The 24,444-nt window shown below is 39.2% G+C and overlaps 1 protein-coding gene across 7 annotated transcripts in view; it reads right to left on the bottom strand.

The window, feature by feature from the left end:
• Window positions 1–24,444, bottom strand: part of L3MBTL3 (L3MBTL histone methyl-lysine binding protein 3) — a 121,041-nt gene that overhangs the window by 47,867 nt on the left and 48,730 nt on the right. For all 7 annotated transcript variants that reach the window (XM_047758892.1, XM_047758860.1, XM_047758870.1 and 4 more), the window contains 3 exons: window positions 13,964–14,040; window positions 8,803–8,888; window positions 6,321–6,431 (listed from right to left, as the gene is read on the bottom strand). In XM_047758892.1, coding sequence (XP_047614848.1) covers window positions 6,321–6,431; window positions 8,803–8,888; window positions 13,964–14,040 — 274 coding nt within the window. The remainder of the gene's footprint in view (window positions 1–6,320; window positions 6,432–8,802; window positions 8,889–13,963; window positions 14,041–24,444) is intronic.

Here is a 24,444-nt window from a genome sequence, read left to right on the forward strand (position 1 = left end):
AATACTGAACCACTATGCTATACTCCTGAAACTAATAAAATATTATGTCAATTATACTTCAGTTAAAACACTGCTATCTGAAATTATGTGAATTTTAATGATAGATACAAAAATTACTATTAACCCTAATTAATATTCTTACTCTGGAAGCCCAGACAAAATACATTTATTAAAGTTTGTATAATTTAGTTTCATCTTTACTACCTTAGTTCCTGGAGCATTAACAGGTTTTACACAACCAAAAAATCAGACACTCTAGTAACAGTTAAGTGATAGTTTTTCTCTTGCTGGGTCCTATTTTGAAAAGAAATCAAATACCTAACAAAGAGTAAGAGAGGAAGATACATAAACATACAACATGAAATATTTAAACATTATACAAAACACAGCAACTCAGCAATGAGGATGAATTTAATTAAAATTCTAAAGAAAATAGGCTATTATGTACCAAAGCATAGTACAGATGATTTAACTTACGCCTATTTAAAATTATAGTTTATACACTTTTAACACAGAAGTATAATTTGGACTTTTCATAAAAACTTAATACACATCATTGACAATTGGAAGATTACGACAGATAATCTTTTTAGAAAGCACACTAGTTCTTTGAAAAAAGTGATTTGGTTGGAAAGGCCACTCAGTAAAGAGCAGGTGCTTATTTCTGCTCTCTTCTGAAATGGAAGTTATGTTTGTAAAGGTAGAGCAAACCCAGAAGGACAGGGGAGAAGGACAGCAGCTAACAGTGGCAATGATGTTCATGGAGGGCAAACGCCGGGAGCAAGTGCCTACTGGTGGAAAGAGGATGGGCTGCAACCCAGGTGCCTAGAGAGGGAGGGAGTGCAGCGCCAAGGTGAACCCAAGGAGGACTCAATGTGGAGGGAGCATGTGTGTGAGGAAGTCTGGAGAATGAAAGGACTGGCTCAAAGTCAGACCCCCAGGTCTGCTCCTCTATCCCACCCACCAATGTAACTGCTCCTTCAGCAACCCCGCCAAAGAATGGATATTTACTGTCTAGAGACATAATCACAGAGGCTCTGGACTCCAGTCAGTGGTGATGGGCTGGATGGAAAGTACAGGGACTGAATGAGAGCCTGCAAACTCCAACCTGGTCCTTCTCCCTGCCTCGCACAGTGGCCACCTGGTGTGTTCTGCCCCAGGGAGGAAACCAGGAGAAACTGAAAGGCTGCAGAAAAAGAACCCAGATGCTGATGAATGAGGCCATCCCTGTGGAAAAGCTGGCTCTTTGCTCTTTTATCCCAGAGGGAAGCCCACTGGTCTGTAAGTCCTACCCAGGAAAGTAGCCAACATTAAGTGCCTTTTTCTTCTTAATATGAGCAGCCAATCAAGGACCTGACATTTAAGAAGAGGCTCCAATATGAAAGCAGAAGCCTAACTAATTAACTAAAAGAGAAATGTGGGAGTTCCCATCACGGCTCAGCAGAAACCAACCTGACCAGTATCCATGAGGTTCGCTCCCTGGCCTCGCTCAGTGGGTTAAGATGCCGGTGTTGCCTCGTGAGCTGTGGTGTAGGTCTCAGACTCGGCTCGGATCTGGTGTTGCTATGGCTGTGGTGGCTACAGCTCTGATTCAACATCCTAGCCTGGGAACTTCCATATGCCGTGGGTGTGGCCCTAAAAAAAATAAAATAGAAATGTGTAAGAAATAAGTAGGGAACAAATGAAAAACTATCACTTATGTCTTCAGATAAGAATCAATATTGCTTCAGGAAATAAAAAGGAGGATGTCATTTAAAAGGAGGAGATTAGAAAACAAGAAAAATCTTGAAAATTAAATAAATCATAGTTGTCATAAAAAATGTAATATAGGATATAGAAAATAAGAGTAGGGGAGTTCCTGTTGTGGGCACAGTGGAAATGAACCCGACTAGGAGTTCCCGTCGTGGCGCAGTGGTTAACGAATCCGACTAGGAACCATGAGGTTTCGGGTTCCGTCCCTGCCCTTGCTCAGTGGGTTAACGATCCGGCGTTGCCATGAGCTGTGGTGTAGGTTGCAGACGCGGCTCGGATCCTGCGTTGCTGTGGCTCTGGCGTAGGCCGGTGGCTACAGCTCCGATTCGACCCCTAGCCTGGGAACCTCCATATGCCGCGGGAGCGGCCCAAAGAAATAGCAAAAAGATAAAAAAAAAAAAAAAAAAAGAAATGAACCCGACTAGTACCCATAAGGATGTGGGTTCCATCCCTGGCGTCACTCCGTGGGTTAAGGATCCCACATTGCTGTGGGTGTGGCACAGGCCAGCAAGCTGCAGCTCTGATTCAAGCCCCAGCCTGGGAACTTCCACGTGCCACAGGTGCAGTCCTAAAAAAAAGGAAAAAAAAAAGAAAAAAAGAGTAGATATTTCTAAGCAGGTTAAAAAAAAAATCAGAGGAGCATAAGAAAGAACATGTAAGAAAATCAGGGGGTCAATCTAAGAGGTTTAATAAAAGAGCAGCAGGACTTCCAGAAAGAGAACAGAGAAGGAGAGGAGGAAGTCAACAAAACAATAATCTAAGAACATTCCTAAACACCAAAGGATATAAAACTCCACAGCAAAAAGGCACGAGTGCCCTGCGTGATAAGTGAAAAAAGACCCTCACACCAAGACATGCCATCACAACACACCGGAACATAAGGGGCAGAGATGGTCCTGAGAGCTTCCCTAGAGAAAAGGCACATCACCCAGAGAGAAGGAACCAAACAGCCTTGGCGGTCTCAAAAAACAACAATGTGTGAGAAGACAGCAGAACCACGCCTGTGTTTTCAGATGGGAAATGGTTTTCTACCTCGTCGCGGTATGAATCAAATGAACGGCTAGTGTACTGACATTTTCAGACATGCAGAGTCAGAAAATATGCTTCTCACACACCCTTCCTCAGGAAGGACCAAAAAGACGTGTTTCAGCAAGGTAAGAGAGCACGCAGAGAAAACAAAGCGCGTGATGCGGGAAAAACAAAGTATAACATGGTGTGTTGGCAACAAGGAGTCTCAGGATGAAAGCTCTGTGTGAGGCTGAGATGGGACCCACACTCATCACGACAGGTGGCTGCTGAACTGTGGGAGGAAGGTTCAAGAAAAAGATACAGATTCAAGGTTTAAAAATACACTTGAACACAGACAATTTAAAACCAAAACAAATTAATTATTGACACAAGGGAAAATATCACAAGGCAAAGACTCCTCTGCTCAGCAGTGAACATGATTTGTTTACTTAAAACAACAAGAAAATGGAAGAGTGGACAAAGAACATCATACACTGTGAAATAATTACTGAAGGATAAGGGGAAGGGAAGGATGACAAGATCTAAAGGAAGGCAATACACATATTTTAAATTGATGGATTGAGAAATAGCAGAATACAGATATTATTTTTTTAAAGGCCACACCCACAGCATATGGAGGTTCCCAGGCTAGGGGTCCACTTGGAGCTACGGCTCCCAGCCTACACCACAGCCACAGCAATGCCAGATCCAAGCTGCGTCTGTGACCTACACCACAACTCATGGCAACGCCGGATCCTTAAACCACTGAGCGAGGCCAGGGGTCGAACTGGCAACCTCATGGATCCTATTCGGTTCGTTACCATTGAGCCACAACAGGAACTCCCAGATATTATTTTTTTTAACTGCAGATCAAATGTCATAAGCACCAGCCAAGGGTTGAAAGTTCTTGCCTCTGGGGAACCAGACCTGGGGGTGGGGATGGATGAGGCGGAACTAGCTTATGTTCTATCATAAAAACATAAAGACAAGGAGTTCCCGTCGTGGCGCAGTGGTTAACGAATCCGACTAGGAACCATGAGGTTGCGGGTTCGGTCCCTGGCCTTGCTCAGTGGGTTAACGATCCGGCGTTGCCGTGAGCTGTGGTGTAGGTTGCAGACGCGGCTCGGATCCTGCATTGCTGTGGCTCTGGCGTAGGCCGGTGGCTACAGCTCCGATTAGACCCCTAGCCTGGGAACCTCCATATGCCACGGGAGCGGCCCAAGAAATAGCAACAACAACAACAACAACAATAACCAAAAAAAAAAAAAACCATAAAGACAAGAACAAAACCGTTCCCGTCATTTTTCTTCAACAGCAAAATACACAAGGTTAAAAAATTTTTAACTGTGATAACACACTTTGTGAAACAGTTTGTACTAAGTAACTTTAAAGGTTGATTTTATTGAAAAGTTGATTTTATCCCTGAGAAACTTAAACTATGAAGTTATACTAATGACTTTGTCTCTATTTACCTTTCTCTCTTCATGAAAAGAAATATAAGTGCTCTTGCTATATCATCTCCCACATTATTAGAAAAGCTTGTACTGATGAAAGCATCCCATATTTTCAGAAGTCTCCGATGAATCCTGAAATTGAGTCACTGTCACCAGTTCACTGCCTTTTTGTGGACTTCATGAACACACAGATATTTGTTCAGTGGTTTACCTTCGGCTATGAAATTCATTTCAGTCATTATAAAAAATGACTGTCAATGATACACCTCCTGGGTAGTTCTTTTCTGTGTTATTAAAGATGGACTAGGATGTTGTACTGGGAAGAGAATTCAGCCAGGAGCAAAACAAGCTGGATTCTACTCTAAACTTCTCCCATTAACGAACTGCACCATCCATTGTACAGCATTTGACCAGACAATTAAAAAGAAAAGAACTAACCATTTATACTCTTTAGAAAAGCAATGTCATTATTTTGGCATGTGTACTTCCATAACATACTTGCAAATATATATTCTTTTTAAAGACAACACAAGACATTGTAAACAGTATTAAATGTGAGTTTCTCTCTTGTAAATATTAAATATTCTTCTAAAATATGTAACATTGTATAGATAACCGAGTCATTTATTCTACCCACCTCCCCCCGCACTTGTTCCCAATGTTAAATACCATAAACCGCTGCTTCTGCTAGATTTTCCTTGCAGATTTTATCTTTTATGTTCCCTTTGGTTATTCCCTTAACATAAATTCCTAGGACTGAAATTCCTGAATTAAAGGGTAAACAATATTCTAAGATTTTTAATGCCTTCACCAAACTGCTCCGGAAAGGCTAAGACACTACATTTTCACCGGCTGTACATGAGAATAAGCGTATTATACCCAAACTGGAATGTAATTTTTTTTTTCAACTCTGACCAATTTGATTTACAAAAATAACGCATTGCTTATTTCCATATTTCTAAGGACAATGAACAAGAAAATACATTTGAAAAAGACTAAAACAGGCCTCCCATTTCTTATACAATTTTCTGAAGTATTATGACTACAGAGTCTTAAAAATAGTGAATTAAATGCTAAAATGTCTATTTTCTAGAAATACGACATTTGTGCAGGTTTTTCATGTTATTTTCTAATTTATTTTCTTCAACATGACCTCATTAGAGACAGCTAAAGATGTGATTTATTATTTTTTAAAGAACATGGACTCAGATGCCTACAGCTTAATGACTTAGTTCTGCCACTGCCCATAATTAACAAGTAATTCATTCTGTGCCTCGGCCTCATCGACAGAGTAATGATAATAACATAAATCTCCCACCTTCCTATCACCACAAATATCAGATGAGGGAAGAACACTCCTACCCTATAAAACTCCAGGTACAGCTAACGTCTTGATGCTATTATAACTAGTATTGCTCCTAATGGGAATTCTAAACGACCCTGGAGGTAAGCAGAACACATGTTCTGGTTTGAGAGTGAAGGTGACACTGAAGCCAGAAAGGGAGATGAGGCCCTCAGGCTCCTCATGTGGACTTGCTACTACACTTCACTGTATCGCAGATGGACACAGACAGAACCCATTTTCCTGAACGTTTGCTACTTTATGAGAGGTACCTGATTTTATTAATCCAACTCTAATTAAAATCTGACTTTACTTATTAAAATACTTCTCTTTACTTGCCCTACATTAAAAGCGGTATATCCTTCTGAAAAGTCTCCATGTACTATACCTCATTAAAAAAAAAAAAAGACCTTAATACACTATTGGAGAATGAACTATTATATCTTCTTCTGAATAGAGGATTATACCTTAATACACTATATCTACTTTTTTCCTCCAAATACATATGTTAAAAGTCAGTTGTAATGGAAGGAAACTTATGTTTTATGTAACTTATGCAATGAAAGAAAAGTATAAGCAGTGGAAAAATACTGACCTATAAAGATGCACAGTCACCTAATTTGCATATTCCCATGGTTTTACTAACTGTAGGGCTTCACAAATTAAATTATTTGCTAGAGTTTTCATCCAAGATGTCTTTTTAAAAAGATGATTTTCTTAAAAAGAAAAAACAATAAAACAAAACCACAACAGAGAACACTTACTTTTATTCGGTGATCATCCGTGTCTGCGACTGTTGCTACTCTAATAAACACGGGATTTCTTTTATCTATGACTTCAAGCTTCATTTTTTTCTGGAATCCATGTGGAGGTTTCTGCCATAATAGAAAATTTTATACAGTGAGATTTAGAGGAAGAGAAGGTGAGCTCTGTGTCACAAAGATGGAAAGAAAGAAAAAAAAAAAAAAAGATGAGCTATTTGGGAAACCAGCCTTTCAAACTCAAGTTCCTAGAATGGCTTTGAATTTCACCCTCCCTGACAAAAAATAATCCCAATCACATGGCCAAGCCCACAGGCAACAGAAACAGCCTGAACAACTAGTCATAGGAATAAAGAGAAAGCCAAAGAACATAAAGATGAAATTCAAAATACTGTGGGTTTTTTTTTTTTTTTGATTAGCCATAGGCAAGACAAGAATTTTTTCTCATTAGTTGGAAGTGTCTTGGCAAAAATCAACAAACATGAAAATTATTTTTTAAAAAGAGGGAAGAACATTCAAGGGGCAGAGATGAAACACAGAGATTAGAGGAACTGATGAGACCTATAAGCAATAGATGTCTTTTTAAAGAAGAAAATCAGCAATCAAGATACACAAGATGGAGTTCCCGTCGTGGCGCAGTGGTTAACGAATCCGACTAGGCACCATCAGGTTGCGGGTTCGGTCCCTGCCCTTGCTCAGTGGGTTAACGATCCGGCATTGCCGTGAGCTGTGGTGTAGGTTGCAGACGCGGCTTGGATCCCGCGTTACTGTGGTTCTGGCGTAGGCCGGTGGGTACAGCTCCGATTCAACCCCTAGCCTGTGAACCTCCATATGCCGCAGGTGCGGCCCAAGAAATAGCAACAACAACAACAAAAGACAAAAAAAAAAATTTAAAATCTAGCCTGCAAGATTCTGGTGGGCTGGGCAGGGCCCCCAAATCTGAATGTTAGAGATGCCAGGGAGTCAGAGGTGGAGGCAGGTTTGGGAAGTACTTTCATGGAACACTGGTTGCCTATGGGTCTCTGCCGAGCAGGTGGCCTGTGAACTGGTGTAGGTTGCAGACGCGGCTTGGATCCCGCGTTACTGTGGTTCTGGCGTAGGCCGGTGGGTACAGCTCCGATTCAACCCCTAGCCTGGGAACCTCCATATGCCGCGGGAGCGGCCCAAGAAATAGCAACAACAACAACAACAAAAGACAAAAAGACCAAAAAAAAAAAAAGATACACAAGATGGAACTGCTCTAGTAAGAACAGGAATGAAAACGAGGACCCACAGCTACTTATGTCTCAATACTCAGCAGAAACCCACAAGCCTCTGAAAAATTTAAAGGCAGAAGGTGAGGTGATGGGTAATAGGTGTAATAAAAGTGTTGCTGTGAAAATTATGTAAAGGATGCAGAACAATTAATGCAAGGCACCTAAAGACCAAACTAGGCAAATCTTAATTTTCTCTCTAAAATCAATGTGACACTAGATACGCAGACTGAGCCTGATATAATTTTATCCAGTTCAAAGCAAATTGTAAAGTAGCTCTTCTTTGTATGAGGCTAAGTTAAAATATAGAGTCAGGTAAAAAAATCCATAAATATGACATAATTCTAAACATTACTCATTTATAAATCCTGAGCTTAATCTGAGATGGAATCGTACATATTCTTTGATACAGCTTTTCCTCATGTAATGCAGTCTCCCAAATATCTCTAATGTCCTTTTCTTCTGTATTTGGGTCCATACCTACTAATTAATTCTATCATTAAAAATCCTGTAATTTTATGCCCAAAAGGATCAATTAAAGAAAAATGTTGTTTATGACAGACTGTGCCACATTTGCTTTAAATCAAGTGTTTGATATATCTGTCTTTTCCTTTAAATGCATGGGAAATACAAATTATAGAGCAAGTTGTTTGAAATTAAAAAAAAATTTTTAAATATATTTCATTTCTTATCCTTCCCTTGCACACAAATGAGGTTAACTTGGAGCTCAATATGTAGGAAGCAATGACCCTGGGTTAGAAAGATACTTTAATAAAAATAGATGACCTTGCATTTTGGTAGTCAAACATGCTGATTTTTTAGCAATAAAATATAAAATAGCATTTCAGCTTGCCATAAACAAACCCAGAGGAAAGATCAAATATCATTTTCATTATAAAACAATATCCTATTTTATTTGGTCTTGCAGAGTATCTAGCTGGAAAAAGCAGAAGTTTGCTGTACAACCAACTCGCTGCAAACCAATTCAAACATAATTATTTTCCCAGGAACCTTTACAATCCAAAACGGAAGTACTTTTTTTAGATGCCAACAACAAGAAGCCCAAGTAACAATTTTTCCTTTCAAAGTTGTAAAAGTTCAAAAGCATCTTCTTTGGTTTTCTGTTTGTTTCCCATTCCTGTTCACCAATACTCTTTCTGTTCTTTAACTTCAATGACTGAACACTATCATTGACACAAATTAATCAAATATTGTAAAATACAATATCTCACCACTTTGAAAGCTCTTGCAGGAGCAGGTAAAGAATTGGTTTCTTCTAAGTATTTATCCCAAGAAAAATGCTTCACATTTGGATAACCTAAGAATGAAAACAGTAAATCCTATCAGATTTAACCAAAGTGATAGTGAGAACCACAAACTGATCTATAAAATCAGGAGATGTTATCATTATAATGTAGAAATTATGTTCCTATCACACAAAATAACTTTAAACTGATTACACATTCAATGCTACTTGTAACAATGAAATTGTTTTCCACCTAAGCTATGATCTGGCTATTAGCTTTTAAAAAAAAATTTAATATATATGTTTAATTGCATTCTTAAGTAAGGTAACTCATAACACAAGATATACACAAACCCAAATCCCCTTTAATCTAGCAATTTTACATGTACTAATCTAGGAAAATCTCGTATGTGTATATAGAGAGAATGCACCATTGTTTGTAAATGTGAAAATGTAAAAGGCATGTAAATCACCATCAATATAGAAATGTGCAATTATATGTACAATAAATATAAAATAGAAAGCATTTATTAAAAAGAATGAGACAGGTTTATATATGAAATATTCTAACTGCATTGTCACATTGTTAGGCCAAATAAACAAATAAGTTAAAATAAATCAGGGAATGGTATTAATAGAACATCTAAAAATAACTATCCTTCCTCTCTCTCACCCTCTTTTGTTTCCTCCAAAGTCCAAATCCATTAGGTAGGCATGAGGAGGAATTAACATGGGCTTTGTAGAGTGAGAAATTGGCTACATAAAGGGGACTGAAAAAAAATAAGTAAATAAAATGGAGTTAAAGGAAGCCAGATTTCTCACTGGCTAAAAAGAAAGGTTTAAATATGGAAAGTGAGAATGAATTCAGTGGTGTTGCATGTGAACTTGAAGCTAAATGTATAAATTCATAGTTTTTAATATCTACAAGTGGATATAGAAATAAACAAATATAAAAGCTTGATATATTTACACTGTATCTCCTATGTCCATTGAGAGGATGGAAGCAGCAAACTCCAGTAGCAATAAGCACCTATGAGTCCAGATCTTAGTTTCTAAATACCATTCTCTGCAAAAAGGAACCATGGAGCCTGGGAGAAATAGCTGACTTTGGGATGGGGTCAGGGAAAGCACAAGATAAGCCTAGCTGTGCCAGAAAATAGGAAATTCTCCAAAAAATGATGAAAACAAAAAAAATGTCAAAAGGACATAGAAAGCAGTTTAAAGGGGCTCCCACTGGCCAAATCTGAGAAAATCTGGACATGAAAATAAATAATACTAGTAATGGATTATAACCCATGAACGACAATGGCAACATATGGGTCCATGCTGACATAAATAAACTAATTCAATGAATAAGTGAAAAGATGAGAAAGCTATTCTTTGCAAAAGAATGTCAACTAATTATGTACAAGGAATAACAAAAATTATCATTTAGCAACTGTCAGAATAATAAGTCTCAACTAGAAACATCAACAGATGCTAAAAGTAAGTGAGTGACATGGGAATGAAGTGCAGGATATTTATACAATCTCAAAGTGTCTCCCTGAAATACTTATTAATTATAGAGAAAAAAAAAAACTACAACTGTAAAGAAGGCTGGTAACTACCAACTTGATCAGTTACTGGTAAAATCCAACCAGTAATGAGACAAATAGACATTAAGTGCCACCTGAGAGGACAGAATGAGAACACAGCATACCAAAAATGCGTACCCTGGCTCTGATTATGAGGATGCTCCAATCATACCTAAATTAAGCAAGAGTCTACAAAATGACTAATATGTAATTTTCAAGCATACGGAGGTCATAAAAGTCACTGGGAGCCCATTGAAAGAGACTAGAGAAACGACACAGAGTAATGCGCCTGATCCTCTTGCTATAAATGACACTGTTATACAACTGACAAAACTTGAACGGGTCTTTGGTTCAAGGGTATAGATGAGCTCTTTACCATTCCTGCACCTTTTCTCTACATTTGAAACTGTTTCAAAATAAAAGTTTTAGAGAGTAAAGAGCAACCGTTTCCATGAGTGCGAAATTTTACAACACATTTTCAAGGCACACATCGTGCACAATCTAAATGACATTAAAGCTGATTGTGCATGCGTGCGTGTGTATACAGAGGCAAAAAGGTTTTTCTGGAAAGGAACAATAACCAACTATTAAAATACTTAGAAAGGAAACAGTGGTTATCTTTAGTTTCACCCTAAATATTTAAAAAACAAGCATGTCTAAATGGATAATTTGGATAAATCAAAGTAAAAATAATAACAAAAGACATGACTTCAATTTTGGAAAAAGAACAATACATTTTTGCTACATATTACAAGACAACATGAACATGGGGTAGCAGGCAGGGCTGCTCAGGGCACTGATCTATCTATGAAGCAGCAGGGGGAGACTGGTTATTAAGATCTCTTCTTTTCATACAGGAGATCAGAGATCAAGCCAGGAATCTGCCCTCAGAAAAAGGGAACCAGAGAAAGGGCATCTTTTTTGCCGTGGGGCCAAAGACTAGAATAAAATCAGCACAGGCGCTGCAAACCAGTCTCATGATGTGGCAGGTTTTCGGGTTGTTTTAACATTTTTTTTAATTGGTGTGATCAAATACCTGTCACATAAAATTTACCATTTTAACCATTTTCAGGTGTTAGAGTTAGTGGCATAAATATTTTCACATCGTTGGGTGTGTGACACTTTTTAACGTGCAATTTTATATTTTTTAAATTTGTCAAAAAGCTATGTGCTTTTTCTTCTACTCAATTATGGCTGTCCATGAAACGAGAAAGAAGACTTGGTAATTTGCCTCGCATCGCAAGTCAATCACAGTGCCTCACTTCACCACTTCCCAGGGTACCTAACCCAGTGCTGTGAAGATGTAGCTGGAACCCTGTGGTTCACTGGTCCTGTTCATTTACCAGATCCCTGATGAGGACCAAAAGGGTGATAACTGAAAAAAAAAAAAAAATCACTCTCAAATTGGGAAATCCGAAAGCAACCTCATGGCACTTCAGACGGCGACAGTGGCCATCATTATTCGCCAGCTCCCAATAATACACAAGCCACAGGACTCAAGAGGCTAAACAGGAGAAATCTTCCAAGCAGCACCATATTTGGACCACCAAGCCATCAACACCTTGCCTCAACACATTATAGTTTATGTAAATGCTCTCTCAACTTCAAAACAGCTCTGTAAATCAGTAAAGGAGAGGAGCTTTGGTCCCTGAACATAGGAGAAAATTCAGAAAGGGGAAGGGACTCGCCTCAACTATTGCAGGAATGGGTGGTCTCCTGAGTGTGTAAATGATCAGGCACTAACTGAGTGTAAGGAACTGGCAATGAGTCGAAACATGAAACCAGCTGGCAGAACAGAATGAGACAGTAGTTGCAGCCCCAGGCAGAGTCTTTGCTGCTTCATGCCGCAGGCGACATCCATACAACAGCTCCTAACAAACCAAGGAGGCCTCCTTTCCCTATGATAATGACAGTGTTCACCGATTGCAGGAATATCCACAAGCAACCACACTGACCACAGGGATGCTGGGTGTTAGCTGACGCCCCTGTCATTTTGTATCAGCAGTTAGCCACAGCACATTAAATACCGACATGCTCAAAAACTCACTGTCTTATGAGGAAGCCACAGAATCTGTTCTGTAGCACATCAAACTCAAATTGACATAAAACAGAACTATCAGCAGTTAAACTGTTCCCTGTCAAAGAGAGTGAAAAAAGCTGAGACATCTCCATGGCCAGAAGCAGACAGCTGAAGTACCTCAGGGAACTAGGAAAGGCATATTGGCATAAAGGTGCAAAATCTATTTTAGGACCAGGAATCACAACAGAAAAAGGAAAGGTCAGTGTGGGAGTTCTGATCTAGGTGTTTAAAAACAAACAAACAAACAAAAACTAAAGCCTCAAGTTCTCACCAAACTGTGAACATTGTATTTTTGCCAGAACTGACCTTAACCTGATGTGTGGTCAAGGTAACATCTATGCATGCTGTCCCCAATGTTCATTTTTTTTCTTTTCTTTTTAAAGATTTTTATTTTTTACTATAACTGATTTACTATGTTCTGTCAATTTCTGCTATACAGCAAAGTGACCCAGTCATACATACATATATTCTTTTTCTCACATTATCCTCCATCACATTCCATCACAGGTGACTAGATATAGTTCCCTGTACTACACAGCAGGAGAAAGAGCTCGTTGCTTATCCATTCCAAATGCAATAGTTTGCATCTACTAACCTCAAACTCCCAGTCCATCCCACTCCCTCTCCCTCCCCCTTGGCAACTCCAAGTCTGTTCTCCATGTCCACGAGTTTCTTTTCTGTAGATAGGTTCATTTGTGCCATGTATTAGATTCCAGCTATAAGTGATATCATATGGTATTTGTCTTTCTCTTTCTGACTTACTTCACTTAGTATGAGAGTCTCTAATTTCCAATGTTCATTTTTCTATACTTTTCAAAGCCTTAGACAATTGGCAACTACGGTTAAACAAATATTTAAATGCACATCAATGTACAGTTTAAAAATGAATTTCAACTTGATAAATGAAACTTTTTTTTTGTCTTTTTTAGGCCTGCACCCGTGGCATATGGAGGTTCCCAGGCTAGGGGTCCAATCAGAGCTGAAGCCACCGGCCTACACCACAGCCATAGCAACAAGGGATTTGAGCCGTGTCTGTGACCTACACCACAGCTCACGACAATGTGGGATCCTTAACCCACGAAGCAAGGCCAGGGATCGAACCCACATCCTCATGGATGCTAGTTGGGTTCGATAACCGCTGAGCTACCACGGGAACTCCTGAAACATCTTTTAAAAACAGAACTTATTTTTTCCAAAGAAGACAAAATTTGAGACTCCATTACAGATGAGGTCAACACTCACAAACTTTCAGCTATCTCGGGGTCAGCACACGATCACCTGCAGGCAGGCTGTCGTTTTTTGCGAATGAACATTTACTGCAACACAACTATGCTCATTCATTTATGCATTGTCTATGGCTGCTTTTGTGGGTAAAGTGAATTGAGTAGTGGTGACAGAGACTGTATGGCCTCCAAAGCCAAAAATACCTACCATCTGGCCCTTTGCAGAAAACGTTTGCTGCCAACTGATATATATGAATAATCAACACAAACCTGGAGGAGTAATAAGGGTTCTTCTATGTTCTTTACACCAGCCAACTGGATGAATGTGTGGACTAGATGCTTCACACCTGTAGGTTATATAAATTTTTTAAAAATTGTAATTATCAGGATAAATTCTCAAATGCTAGTAAAAAAAAAAAAAAAGATATTGTGAATACCTTAAACAGAGTTCTATTTACAGACTATCTAATTTGAAAAAAAACCTGCTAAACCAAAGGATCTTTCACTCTTTCAATTTATTAGAACCAAATAAGTTTTTATCAGCTATATATCATACAAACTTGACACCGGGCAAATAATTTTTATTTCCAGGCAAACTGTTATATTCTACAATTTCAAAACTAGCAAAAATTCAAAGATAATTTCATTAAAATTTGAAATTTCCATCTATGAAAGTTATTTGAAAAAATAAACATGTGTACATAGACATCATATACACAGACAAGCTAAAATTCCTCCCATATTTTTAAAGACAAATGTGTTAAAGCAGGAAGCTCAATCACCCTCCAAAAACAAGCATGCCACCTGCAATACCCATTAGAATGGCAGAGACCCTGTATTAACACGGGCTATTTCTTTTCCTCACCTCTTCTCATCTTTATCATCTTTACTTTAGTCAAGCCTCTTCATCAGCATGCTTACCTGGTACATCTGATTCCTTGCTCCTTATCATATCTGTTCCAAACAGTCCTCATCTCAACATGTAACACGCCTCATTCATTTACTCACTCACCCTTTCACTGGAATACTGAGTGCTTATGATGTGCCAGACACTGGGATAGGCAGTGAGGACACAGTAGTAAATAAAACATACACCAAGTTTCTGCTTTTGTGGAGCTTACAGGAGAGTGGAAAAAGAGGAAATAAATTAACAAGAAAAACATATATTTTGGTGGCACGATGGGTATTCAAATAATCAGAGTAAAAAAGAGGAAATAAATTAATAAGCAAAACATATTTTGGTGGCAAGATGCTATTCGAATAATCAGAGTAAAGAAGTAACAGTGGAAAGGTACTCCATATAACACAGTCAAGATGCTCTCAAATACGGTGACATCTGAAGGAAGGGAACAGAGAATTGAGCCACTCAAATATGTAAAGGAAAGCCATTCCATGCAGAGGTGACCACAAGTATGGAAGCTACCTTATGAGGTGGGACTCACAGGGCTATGTCAGGAATGGACGGAGAGAAACAGAGAACAGGAAATAATATTAGGAGGGGCTGTTAGGCCAGAGTGAGGTCTTGGAATCTTGCATAAAATGATGTTTACTAGAACATCTTGTGAAATATTTTAGGCAGAGGAGTGGCACAATCTGATTTAGGTTTTATAATTATTTTGACTGCTTTGCAGACAATAAACCACATTTGGGAAGAAGAGAAGAGGCTGTCGGAAGGCGTTTGCAAAAGGTGACCATGGTGGCCTGAACCAGAGTGCTGGTGGTGAAGATAACAAGAAGTGATCATGTTTTAGGTCTATTTTTTCTTTAAAGAATTTTTAAAATTTATTTTGGCTGCAGAGTGCAGCAGCTTGATGTGGGATCTCAGTTCCCAGACCAAGGATCAAGCCCAGGCTGCAACGGTGAAAGCACCAGGCCCCCAGAGAACTCCCTACGTCTGTATGTTAAAGGAAAAGTCCACAGGATAAGCAGAAGGAGCTTGTTATAGAGTGTGAGTGAAGTGTAGTCCAGGATAGTCTAAGGTTTAGGCGTGGCGGCTCTGTAGATACCATCTTTTGAGATGGAAAGAGAGCAAGCACAGCCTGACCTTTCAAGCAGTGAATGAAGAGTTCTATTATTAACATATATTTAACAAACAGGTAAGACGCAGATAATGAACACAAAAGTTTGGAGTTCATGGGCAAGGTCAAGGCTAAAATCACACATTTAGGGGTCACCAGCATTTAGGATGTTAAGCCATGAGCAGAAATGAACGAACACAGAGAACAGAACAGGAAGAGGCGAAGAAATCCCAGAAGGAGTGACTAGTACAGTAAGAGCAAGAAAGAGAGAAGAAATTGATGGAATCAATTGCAGCTATTAGGTCAAAGAAGAAAAGAGACAAGAACGGATCACTAGATTTACCCGTGGAAAGGTTATTAGTATACTTGAACGAGAGCTGTTTGGCTGGAGTTGGGAATGGGAAAGAGCAGAACCTGAACAGAGCAGGTTTAAGAGAAAATGGAAGGAGATGGCAATAGCTAGCTCAGAAAGTGCATTTCAGGAGTTTTTTAAAAGGAAGCAGAGAAATGAGACATTAGATAGAAAAAGGGAAGTTTTGGGGTTTTTTTAAGTTGGGAAATTAGGGGAAGTTGGGGAAGGCATATATGGAAATTTCTGCACGTTCAGTTTAGAATGACTTCAAAATAAACAAATTTTTAAAAGCTGAAATAGCACTTCATTTATACAAGAAATATAAGCTGAGCAACTACTGTGACAAGTGCACTGGTCTAGATACTAGGGTTACCAGGGATGTCAAAACAAACCAAAATCCCTTTTCCCTCTTGGGTACCAGCATGAAGAATTCAAAAGAGAGCGACGACCTACGGATGCAGGAGAGAAGAGAACTGACTCGGTGAGAGGGACCAGAATAGTGTGCGAGAGAGCAGGGGTACCTCACCCACTGTTATGGTTCATTCCCTGGACAGAGAACAGGAAGGTAGGGAGACAACGTGGTGGATGCATGTGGACATCTTCTGACCATGTCTTTTTTTTTTTAAGTGATACAGGAAGCAGGGTTACCAGCTGAGAGGGAAAAGAGGAAAGGGGATGTGAAAGATTGGAGGGGGAAAAAAAATTTAGTGGAAGGACAGACAGGGACATGAAGCAGGATCATGGGGCGGGACCAAGAGCCCTTCTGAGGTTAGCGGTCGTGAAAGTGAGGTTCGACCAGTCAGCATGTTGTCTCCAGTTATCCTCCAATGCTCAGGCACAGGAGGGTGAGTAGGCAGAAAGTGAGACTCAACCAGAACTGAGATTTCTGCCAGGCAAACTTCTTTATAAGCAAGTAGAGGCCATAGGAGTAGTTACTGTTATAACTCCTATAGAATAGAAGTTTTTACTACAAATCCTACAGTATAGAAGTTACACTACAACTCCAATAAATGTTGGTATAACATTTCCCATCTGTGTTCTCAAAGATGATATAGGTATAACATTTTTTTAAAAAAAGTCAGAGCCCTATGGCCAAATATTTCAAGAAAATACTACATTTCCCACTTAGAGATTTACAAAATACATCATTAGCATATTCTATACCAGGCATACTTCGCTTTACTGAGCTTTGCAGGTATCACCCTTTTTTTTTTTTTTTTTTTTACAATTGAAGGTTTACGGCAACCCTGTGTGGTCAGAAGATGGTTAGCATTGTTTGGCAATAAAGTTTTTGTTTGGTTGTTTGCTTTTAAGGCTGCACCAGTGGCATGTGGAAGTTCCAGGATAGGGGTTGAATCTAAGCTACAGCTGCAGGCCTACACCACAGCTACAGCAACATGGGATCCGAGCTGCATCTATGACCTATACCACAGCTCACAGCAATGTCAGATCCCTGACCCACTGAGTGAGACCAGGGACCAAACTTGCATTCTCATGGATACTAGTCGGATTTGCTTCCGCTGAGCCACAACGAGAATCCCCAGCAATTAACTATTTTTAATTAAGGTATATAGGTTGCTCCTTTAGACATAACGCCACTGCACACTTAATAGACTACGGTATAGTGTAAACATAACTTTTACGTGCACTGGGAGACCATAAAAAAATTGGTGTGACTCGCTTGATGGCAGTGGTTTGTAACCAAACCCACAATATCTCCAAGGTATGCCTGAATAAACAATCCAGTTTCAAACTGCTTACCCTCGCCCTCCCTAAAGATAATTAACTAGGAAACACTGTTTTGGCGAACGCCTTTGACATCATGGTGACACTAGTGTCCTGCAGAACTCCGTCTGGGACATGTTGGTTCAAAACAAAGGATGCCGAGGGGTAGCGTCTTGATCCATTAACCTTGTCTGTTGACTCTATCCTGACCCATCAGGAAATCTCGGCACAACCTTCCAGATGGGAATCTGGAAGGTAGAAAGCCACGAAGGCAACAGGGGGTTGGGTTTCAGGGCATATAAAACTCTGACAAGTAGTCAAAAGCAGAGAAGTTTCTAAGAAACTTTTCAAGTCAACCTTTCCAAGTGCACAGCCCTGACCAGTAACACAGGGTGAGCCAACTTAATGCTGATTTTCCTCAAAATCATTTCAGTAGAAGTACCTTGACACATTTAAAGGTTTCTTCCTTTTTTACTCTATTCACTTTTTTCCTACCTACCCTCCCCACACAGGATTATTCTGCTTAATCTGCATAGGGTTATAGGTAAGATGTGTATGTCCTTATTTTAGAAATGTGAAAGGAAAACACTGCACAGTAGGTCAAGTTCATAGGGAAACTGGTACATTTCTTACACTACACATTTTCATAAAAGATTTTTTTAATACTCAGGGACATCCTGTTACAAGCTGTGGAAGCAAAGCTATGGAGCATGATTTCCAGTTATACTATTCTTTCCCTAGACAATCATTTAGTTATGGATTGTTAGTAATGACGTATTGCCTTTATTTTAGGGAAATTTTTATTTTATTTTAGAGAAAGCTGTTAATTGACATAGGACTCATTAAAAATGAAAAATAAGTATATGGCATTTATTTAATTTTTTCTTCCCAATTTAATACAATTATTAAGTAATTCTATGTCATGCTCATGCTGATTATAGTAAAAAGCATTAGACGTTACTAACTCCCTTGATTTTACTGGGTTTTTCTATAAACTACAAGTAAGGAAAACCTGAATCTTATATAAGGTTTCGAGATTATTTAAATATTGATTCAAGTCACATTTAAAATAAATGAGGAAGCCATCTCAGCAAAGAAAATAAAAACAGCACTATTTTCATCGAGTTTACTCACACCCCTTCGATAAACACCACTTCGTTCAGAAGTTGGAAGGCTGTGAAATCCTTGTTACGACTGAAACACAAGTCATCTCTTAGTCCCATCTAGTGTTCAAAAGCAGAAATGTAACCAAGAAGAAATACAATGAGGAACAACTAACAGTGAAAAGGTTGGCCCACAGCTGCTCACTGTGCCTTGCCTTTGTTTCTTCTGGGTTTTTATGTATACCATCAAAAAACTTCATTTCAAAAAAAAAAAAAAATCTCAAAGTCTGCTTCACAAACTGCACAGGTGCAAATTATTCATGAAGGTGATAAGATCCAATCAGACCTAGGCTGGTAGATAATAATAGAAATAATAATTCATGAAAATCCATGTTTGCAGCAGCACGCTAAGTGAACAGACATTAAGAGCCTCATTTTGTTGAAACACTGAAAGGTTAAGCGATTTCACCAAGCCCTCGGGTTGGAGGAAAAAAAAAAAAAAAAAAAGCGATGCTAGTTCTATCGGTCACAGCCAAAAGCTAAACAAAACTAACACACCCACGCTGGGCTCCCCAGATCCCAGCAGAATCAAGCAAGAACATTTCGAGATGCCTACTTAAGGAAAATATCCAAGTCTTCATTTCAAGCAATGATGGTTTTGATTCTTTGCGGAAATACTGTACACTTGGCTCTCCCGCTCCCTAAACCCAAAGCATGACGCCTGGGTTTAATTCCCAGTGCCCATTTCCTGGCTTCTACTCTGTGCTAACTCTCTGCAGGGCCTCCATCACTCCGTGTTTTACGACCTCATCACACGGAACCGTCTAGTTCTCCTTTTCCTCCCTAATTCGTTTCCAAGCCCATTTCCCATCAGTAGCTGTTTTCAATATTCGTAATGTGCTTCAAGCTTAATACCTGATTTTTCACGAACACGTGACTACTAGGAAAAGATAAAGGAGGTGCCATCTCATTACCCTCGTGTCAATTTTCCTTCATGCCCTCATTTTCTCTAGGCCGAGAGAGGGGAGAGGTCATTTCTTCCCAAGGTTTGCCCCTCCTATGGGAGCTGGTGTCCCAGTCTCATGTCTCCACGGCAACTCTACAGTGGCTTCCTTCCTTCAAGCCTAAAAACCAAGCTCAAAACCCTCCCTGTGCAAGAAACCCTCCCTGGGGGTTGACCCCCCTCAGGCAATGATCCACTTTTGCCTTCAGGGCCCAACTTTTCTGCTTAATTTCCCTTACATTTTTCTCTTTTTTTATTTCTAGAACTCTTATTTTAATTTTCACAACACCTTATGAGATAAGCACTATTAATTTTGCAAAGGGGGCACCAAAGCTTAGAGGAGTTAAGTCACTTACTGAATACACTGGTAGCCATGCCCCAAACACACCCATTTGTCCCCTGGGCTTACACATAAGCAAGCCCTTTCCTTGGCCAGGAATAGTCCATCCCAACATCTAAGTACTGATTCCTATCATTCTTCATGGTCCAGCTCAAATCCTATGGCCCCAGAAAGATCTCCCCAAGAACCCTCCAGTGAGTCAGTCCATCCATGCATCTGTCTGTGTGCCAACATAAATAGCAAGCAGTTGGTTCTAATAACTAAGCACTAACCACCATCTATCCTGCAGTCAAGCCAGGGGTGTTGTGCTTCTCTCATTCCCAGACCCTGAGCCCCTCCAGAGGGCAGTGCAGCAGCACTGCGTAGGTCCCTTTCACCTCTCTAACGCATCACCCCCCATCACCGGGTGCTTCTCAAACTTAACGGAGGACGACAGACCTGTTCACTTTGACACTGTTCACTTTGACGCTGTTCACAGAGACGGACAACACAATGCATGCTTTTCAACTTATTTTGGGGAGACACAAAATTATTATTATGCTCAATGCATAAATGTAAAAGAGCCCTATTTCCAAAAACAAACAAACAAGTTTGCAATACCCTTGGAGACCATCAGTAAAAGATCCCAGCCCCGTATCTGCTCTAAGTCACAAACTCGATGCTTTTCTTTTCAGAGATCTATTGGATGCTTTTTCAACCTCCCTCGCTGGGACATCGGATGGAAATTCAAAGACGGCTGAGGCAGCAACCTCACTGTACTCAACTGTCACCTAAGTCCTGCTCTCTTCCCTTCCTGGCTCCCAAAGGACAAGGTCACATACACATTACATTTTTAAAGAGCAGGATTCCTTCCCAGGGCCTGAGGGAAAGAGGCCGTGTGCCGCTCTTGGAGGATGGTGGCATCCTCACTGCAGGGGTTTTCCTTCTTCCACCTTTAAAGTGTCTTCTAGTTCTAATACTTTGTGATATTTGGGATTAAGTCTCATGATTGAAAAGGGGACAGAATTAAACAGTATCAACTACAATAACAAAAGCACAGAGGAAAGCCAGAGGTAAACTAATTTTTATTCTAATATACATATGCTATTTCCTTTCATTAACAATGGCTTTTCCTGCATAAATTTAAATCTCATACAGCATTCCTTTTTTGAAAGGAAGAAATACTTTATTGCAACTAAACAGGCAGTATCACAAATGTGTGTGTATGTGTGTGCACATGTGCTTTCAAATTCCCACTAAGGTAAAAAAGAGGTAAGATCATTATCCAATTCAAAGGAAAAAAATCTCATTTCCAAACTATTTTAAATTGGGAAAGGCCATCTAATTTGTAACTTCAATTACAGACCTAAGTAAGTAATCTATACAGATAAAAACCATTCCAAAATTCCAAGATCAAAGAACATAATATTTATAAAGGCTGGAGAAATTCCAGTGCATTTAAGCAATTTTCAACGTGCCTTAATTGCATATTGAGGAGAACACAATGTATTCTTTTTCTAACAATTAACAAAATATAATTTCATGTCAGTAGTTAGAAGTGTAAGCATATCCTCAAAGTATGTACCACTCTAAAAATAATTAGCTTGTGCTTGTAACAGTACAAAATCAGAGATAAAAGAGATCAAATTTTCCTTCACTTTTTCAAAAAAGAACCCAGGATACTTCCTATTTCCTAGGTATTTGGCATCAGAGAAAAATGCGACGAATTCTTCTAGACTTCCCCATTACTTTTTTAAGTAGACTGTTTTTAAAGGAAACATATGTCAAATAAGCGACTTAACCTTTAAAACCCTGTAATACTTATAAGGCCACAAAAATAACTGGAATTAACATTTACCCATTTTGTTTAAATCAGGCAAAAGCTTTAAAAAAATTTGGAGTTCCCGCTGTGGCTCAGCAGATTCCTGACTAGTATCCACGAGGACGCCAGTTTGATCTTTGGCCTCACTCACTGGGTGGATGATCCAGCATTGCCATGAGCTGTGGAGTAGGTCGCAGACTCGGTTCAGAACTGGTGTTGCTGTGGCTGTGGTATAGGCCAGCAGCTGCAGCTCTAATTCGACCCCTAGCCTAGGAACTTCCATATATTGCAGGCGAGGTCTGAGAAAGAAATAAAGAAAAAGAAAAGAAAAAAAAAAAAACCTACCTAAATGAATCAAAACTTGAAATAAAAACAAAAAGCTCTCAGAGTTTTCCTGTGGCGCAGGAGGTTAAAGATCTGGCGTTGTCACTGCAGCAGCCCAGGTCACTGCTAGGGCCCAGGTTCCATCCCTAGCCTGAGAAATTTCATATGCCACAGGTGTGGCCAAAAAAAAAAAAAAAAAAAAAAAATCCCAAACGAAAACAAAAACTCCACCCCCCCAAACCCCAAAAAGCTTTTATTTCAACAAATTCTAACAAGTGCTTTAAGGGATCATTTATTAATAATGGACTGGATCCCAGTCACCATGTTGGTACTGCCATCATCACAGTACATCCAACACAGGAGGGAAGACATGCTGCACTCAGGACAAACATATTACAGTACTTCTAAATTTGCAGTTTTTGCCTCTATTCACTCACTCAAGATACATATGGATCCAATGAAACAAAACTGTCAGTTGGCAGAAAGTATAAAGAAGAGAAAAACATGGTAAGCAATCTGATGAGGATTCAATCAGCAAATCCAGACTGTATGAGACCCAACAGGACAAACAATCTGGTCTCCTCAATAAAAGCTATGAGGGGGAAAAAAACGATGGAGGAATAGGATTCTATAAACTAAAAGAGATCAAGAGAAACCTCAAAGCCATCATAACAGGTCCACCTTATTTGGACCTAAAATCATCAAAAAGAAGAGGGAGAAGGAAGGGAGGGAGAGGGGGAGGAAGGAAGAAAACCAAAGCAGTTGGGGAGAATGTTTAAGTATGTTAGTGATATTATGGCATTTATAACTTTATATATTTGAAAAAAAGAATCTTTACCTTTATAAGAGATATATTCACAGATGTAATGCTACAATATCTGAAATTTGCTTCAAAACAAACCTGGAGTTGGGATTTTAGGAGCAGGAAAACAGAGGAAACAAGACGGGGAAAATCTGCTAATTGCTGATAGCATGGAATGGCTGCAGGAGTGTCACTCTATCATTCTAACTTTTGTACACACTTGAAATGGTTTGAGTTTCAAAAAAAAAAAAAAAAAAGTAAATGGATTGCAGGAGCTCCCATCGCGGCTCAGCAGTAAAGAACCTGACTAGTATCCATGAGGATGAGGGTCTGATCCCTGGTCTCGCTCAGTGATCTGGGGTGGCTGTGGCTGTGGCCAGCAGCTCCAGCTCCGCTTTGACCCCTAGCCTGGGTATTTCCATATGCCAAGAGTATACTCCTAAAACAACAACAACAACAACAACAACAACAAATATATTTATATTGACTGCAAACTGAATAAAAAGATACCCGACGAGGAAAATGAGGCTTTGCAGAAAAAAAGATAGGTAAAACATACTAAAATATTCAAAAGTACTTGACTCTGTGTGATGTGATCATAGATCTACTTTAAAAAGTTCTGTGAGAGTTCTCTTGTGATGCAGCAGGTTAAGGATCTGACATTATCACTGCAGTGGCTTGGGTTGCTGCTATGACACAGGCTTGATCCCTGGCCCAGGGACTTCCACATGCCATAGGCATGGCCAAAAAAAAAAAAAAAAAAAAATCAGTGAAAACTATATGTAACATATAATTTAGATCTTTCAAATTTAGCCTTTTAAAGTCTGAATAACAAATGACTTTCAATGTTCTTCCTTTTTAAAAACAATGCAAGTAAAACCGATGACTAAGAATCCAATTTGAGAAGTAAAAGAAATTAGTGATGGCTCTACTGAATATTTAAACATACACATACTAAAAAGGTCAGCAAACAAGCTTTCCTGAAACTGAGCTACATTTATATAAATTAACATCCACTTGATACCATAACATAGGCCACATTTTATAGATATATCACTTCTCATTGCAAGCATTCTCCAGAAGGAAGTGAACAGTGCAGAAACGCCTTTCACCAGGAGACTGAATTATAGTTTCATCGATAAACATGAATTATATATGGAAAATCATTATTCAATTGCTTAATCAAAATCTAATGGATTTATTATAATTATTTTGTGATTATGTAATTTTATAGTATGTTGTACGTTATATAGTTTAGCCAAAAACCATAAGGATTAAAAAAA

The sequence above is a fragment of the Phacochoerus africanus genome, chromosome 2, assembly GCF_016906955.1.
Source record: "Phacochoerus africanus isolate WHEZ1 chromosome 2, ROS_Pafr_v1, whole genome shotgun sequence".
NCBI classification, from domain to species: Eukaryota; Metazoa; Chordata; class Mammalia; order Artiodactyla; family Suidae; genus Phacochoerus; species Phacochoerus africanus.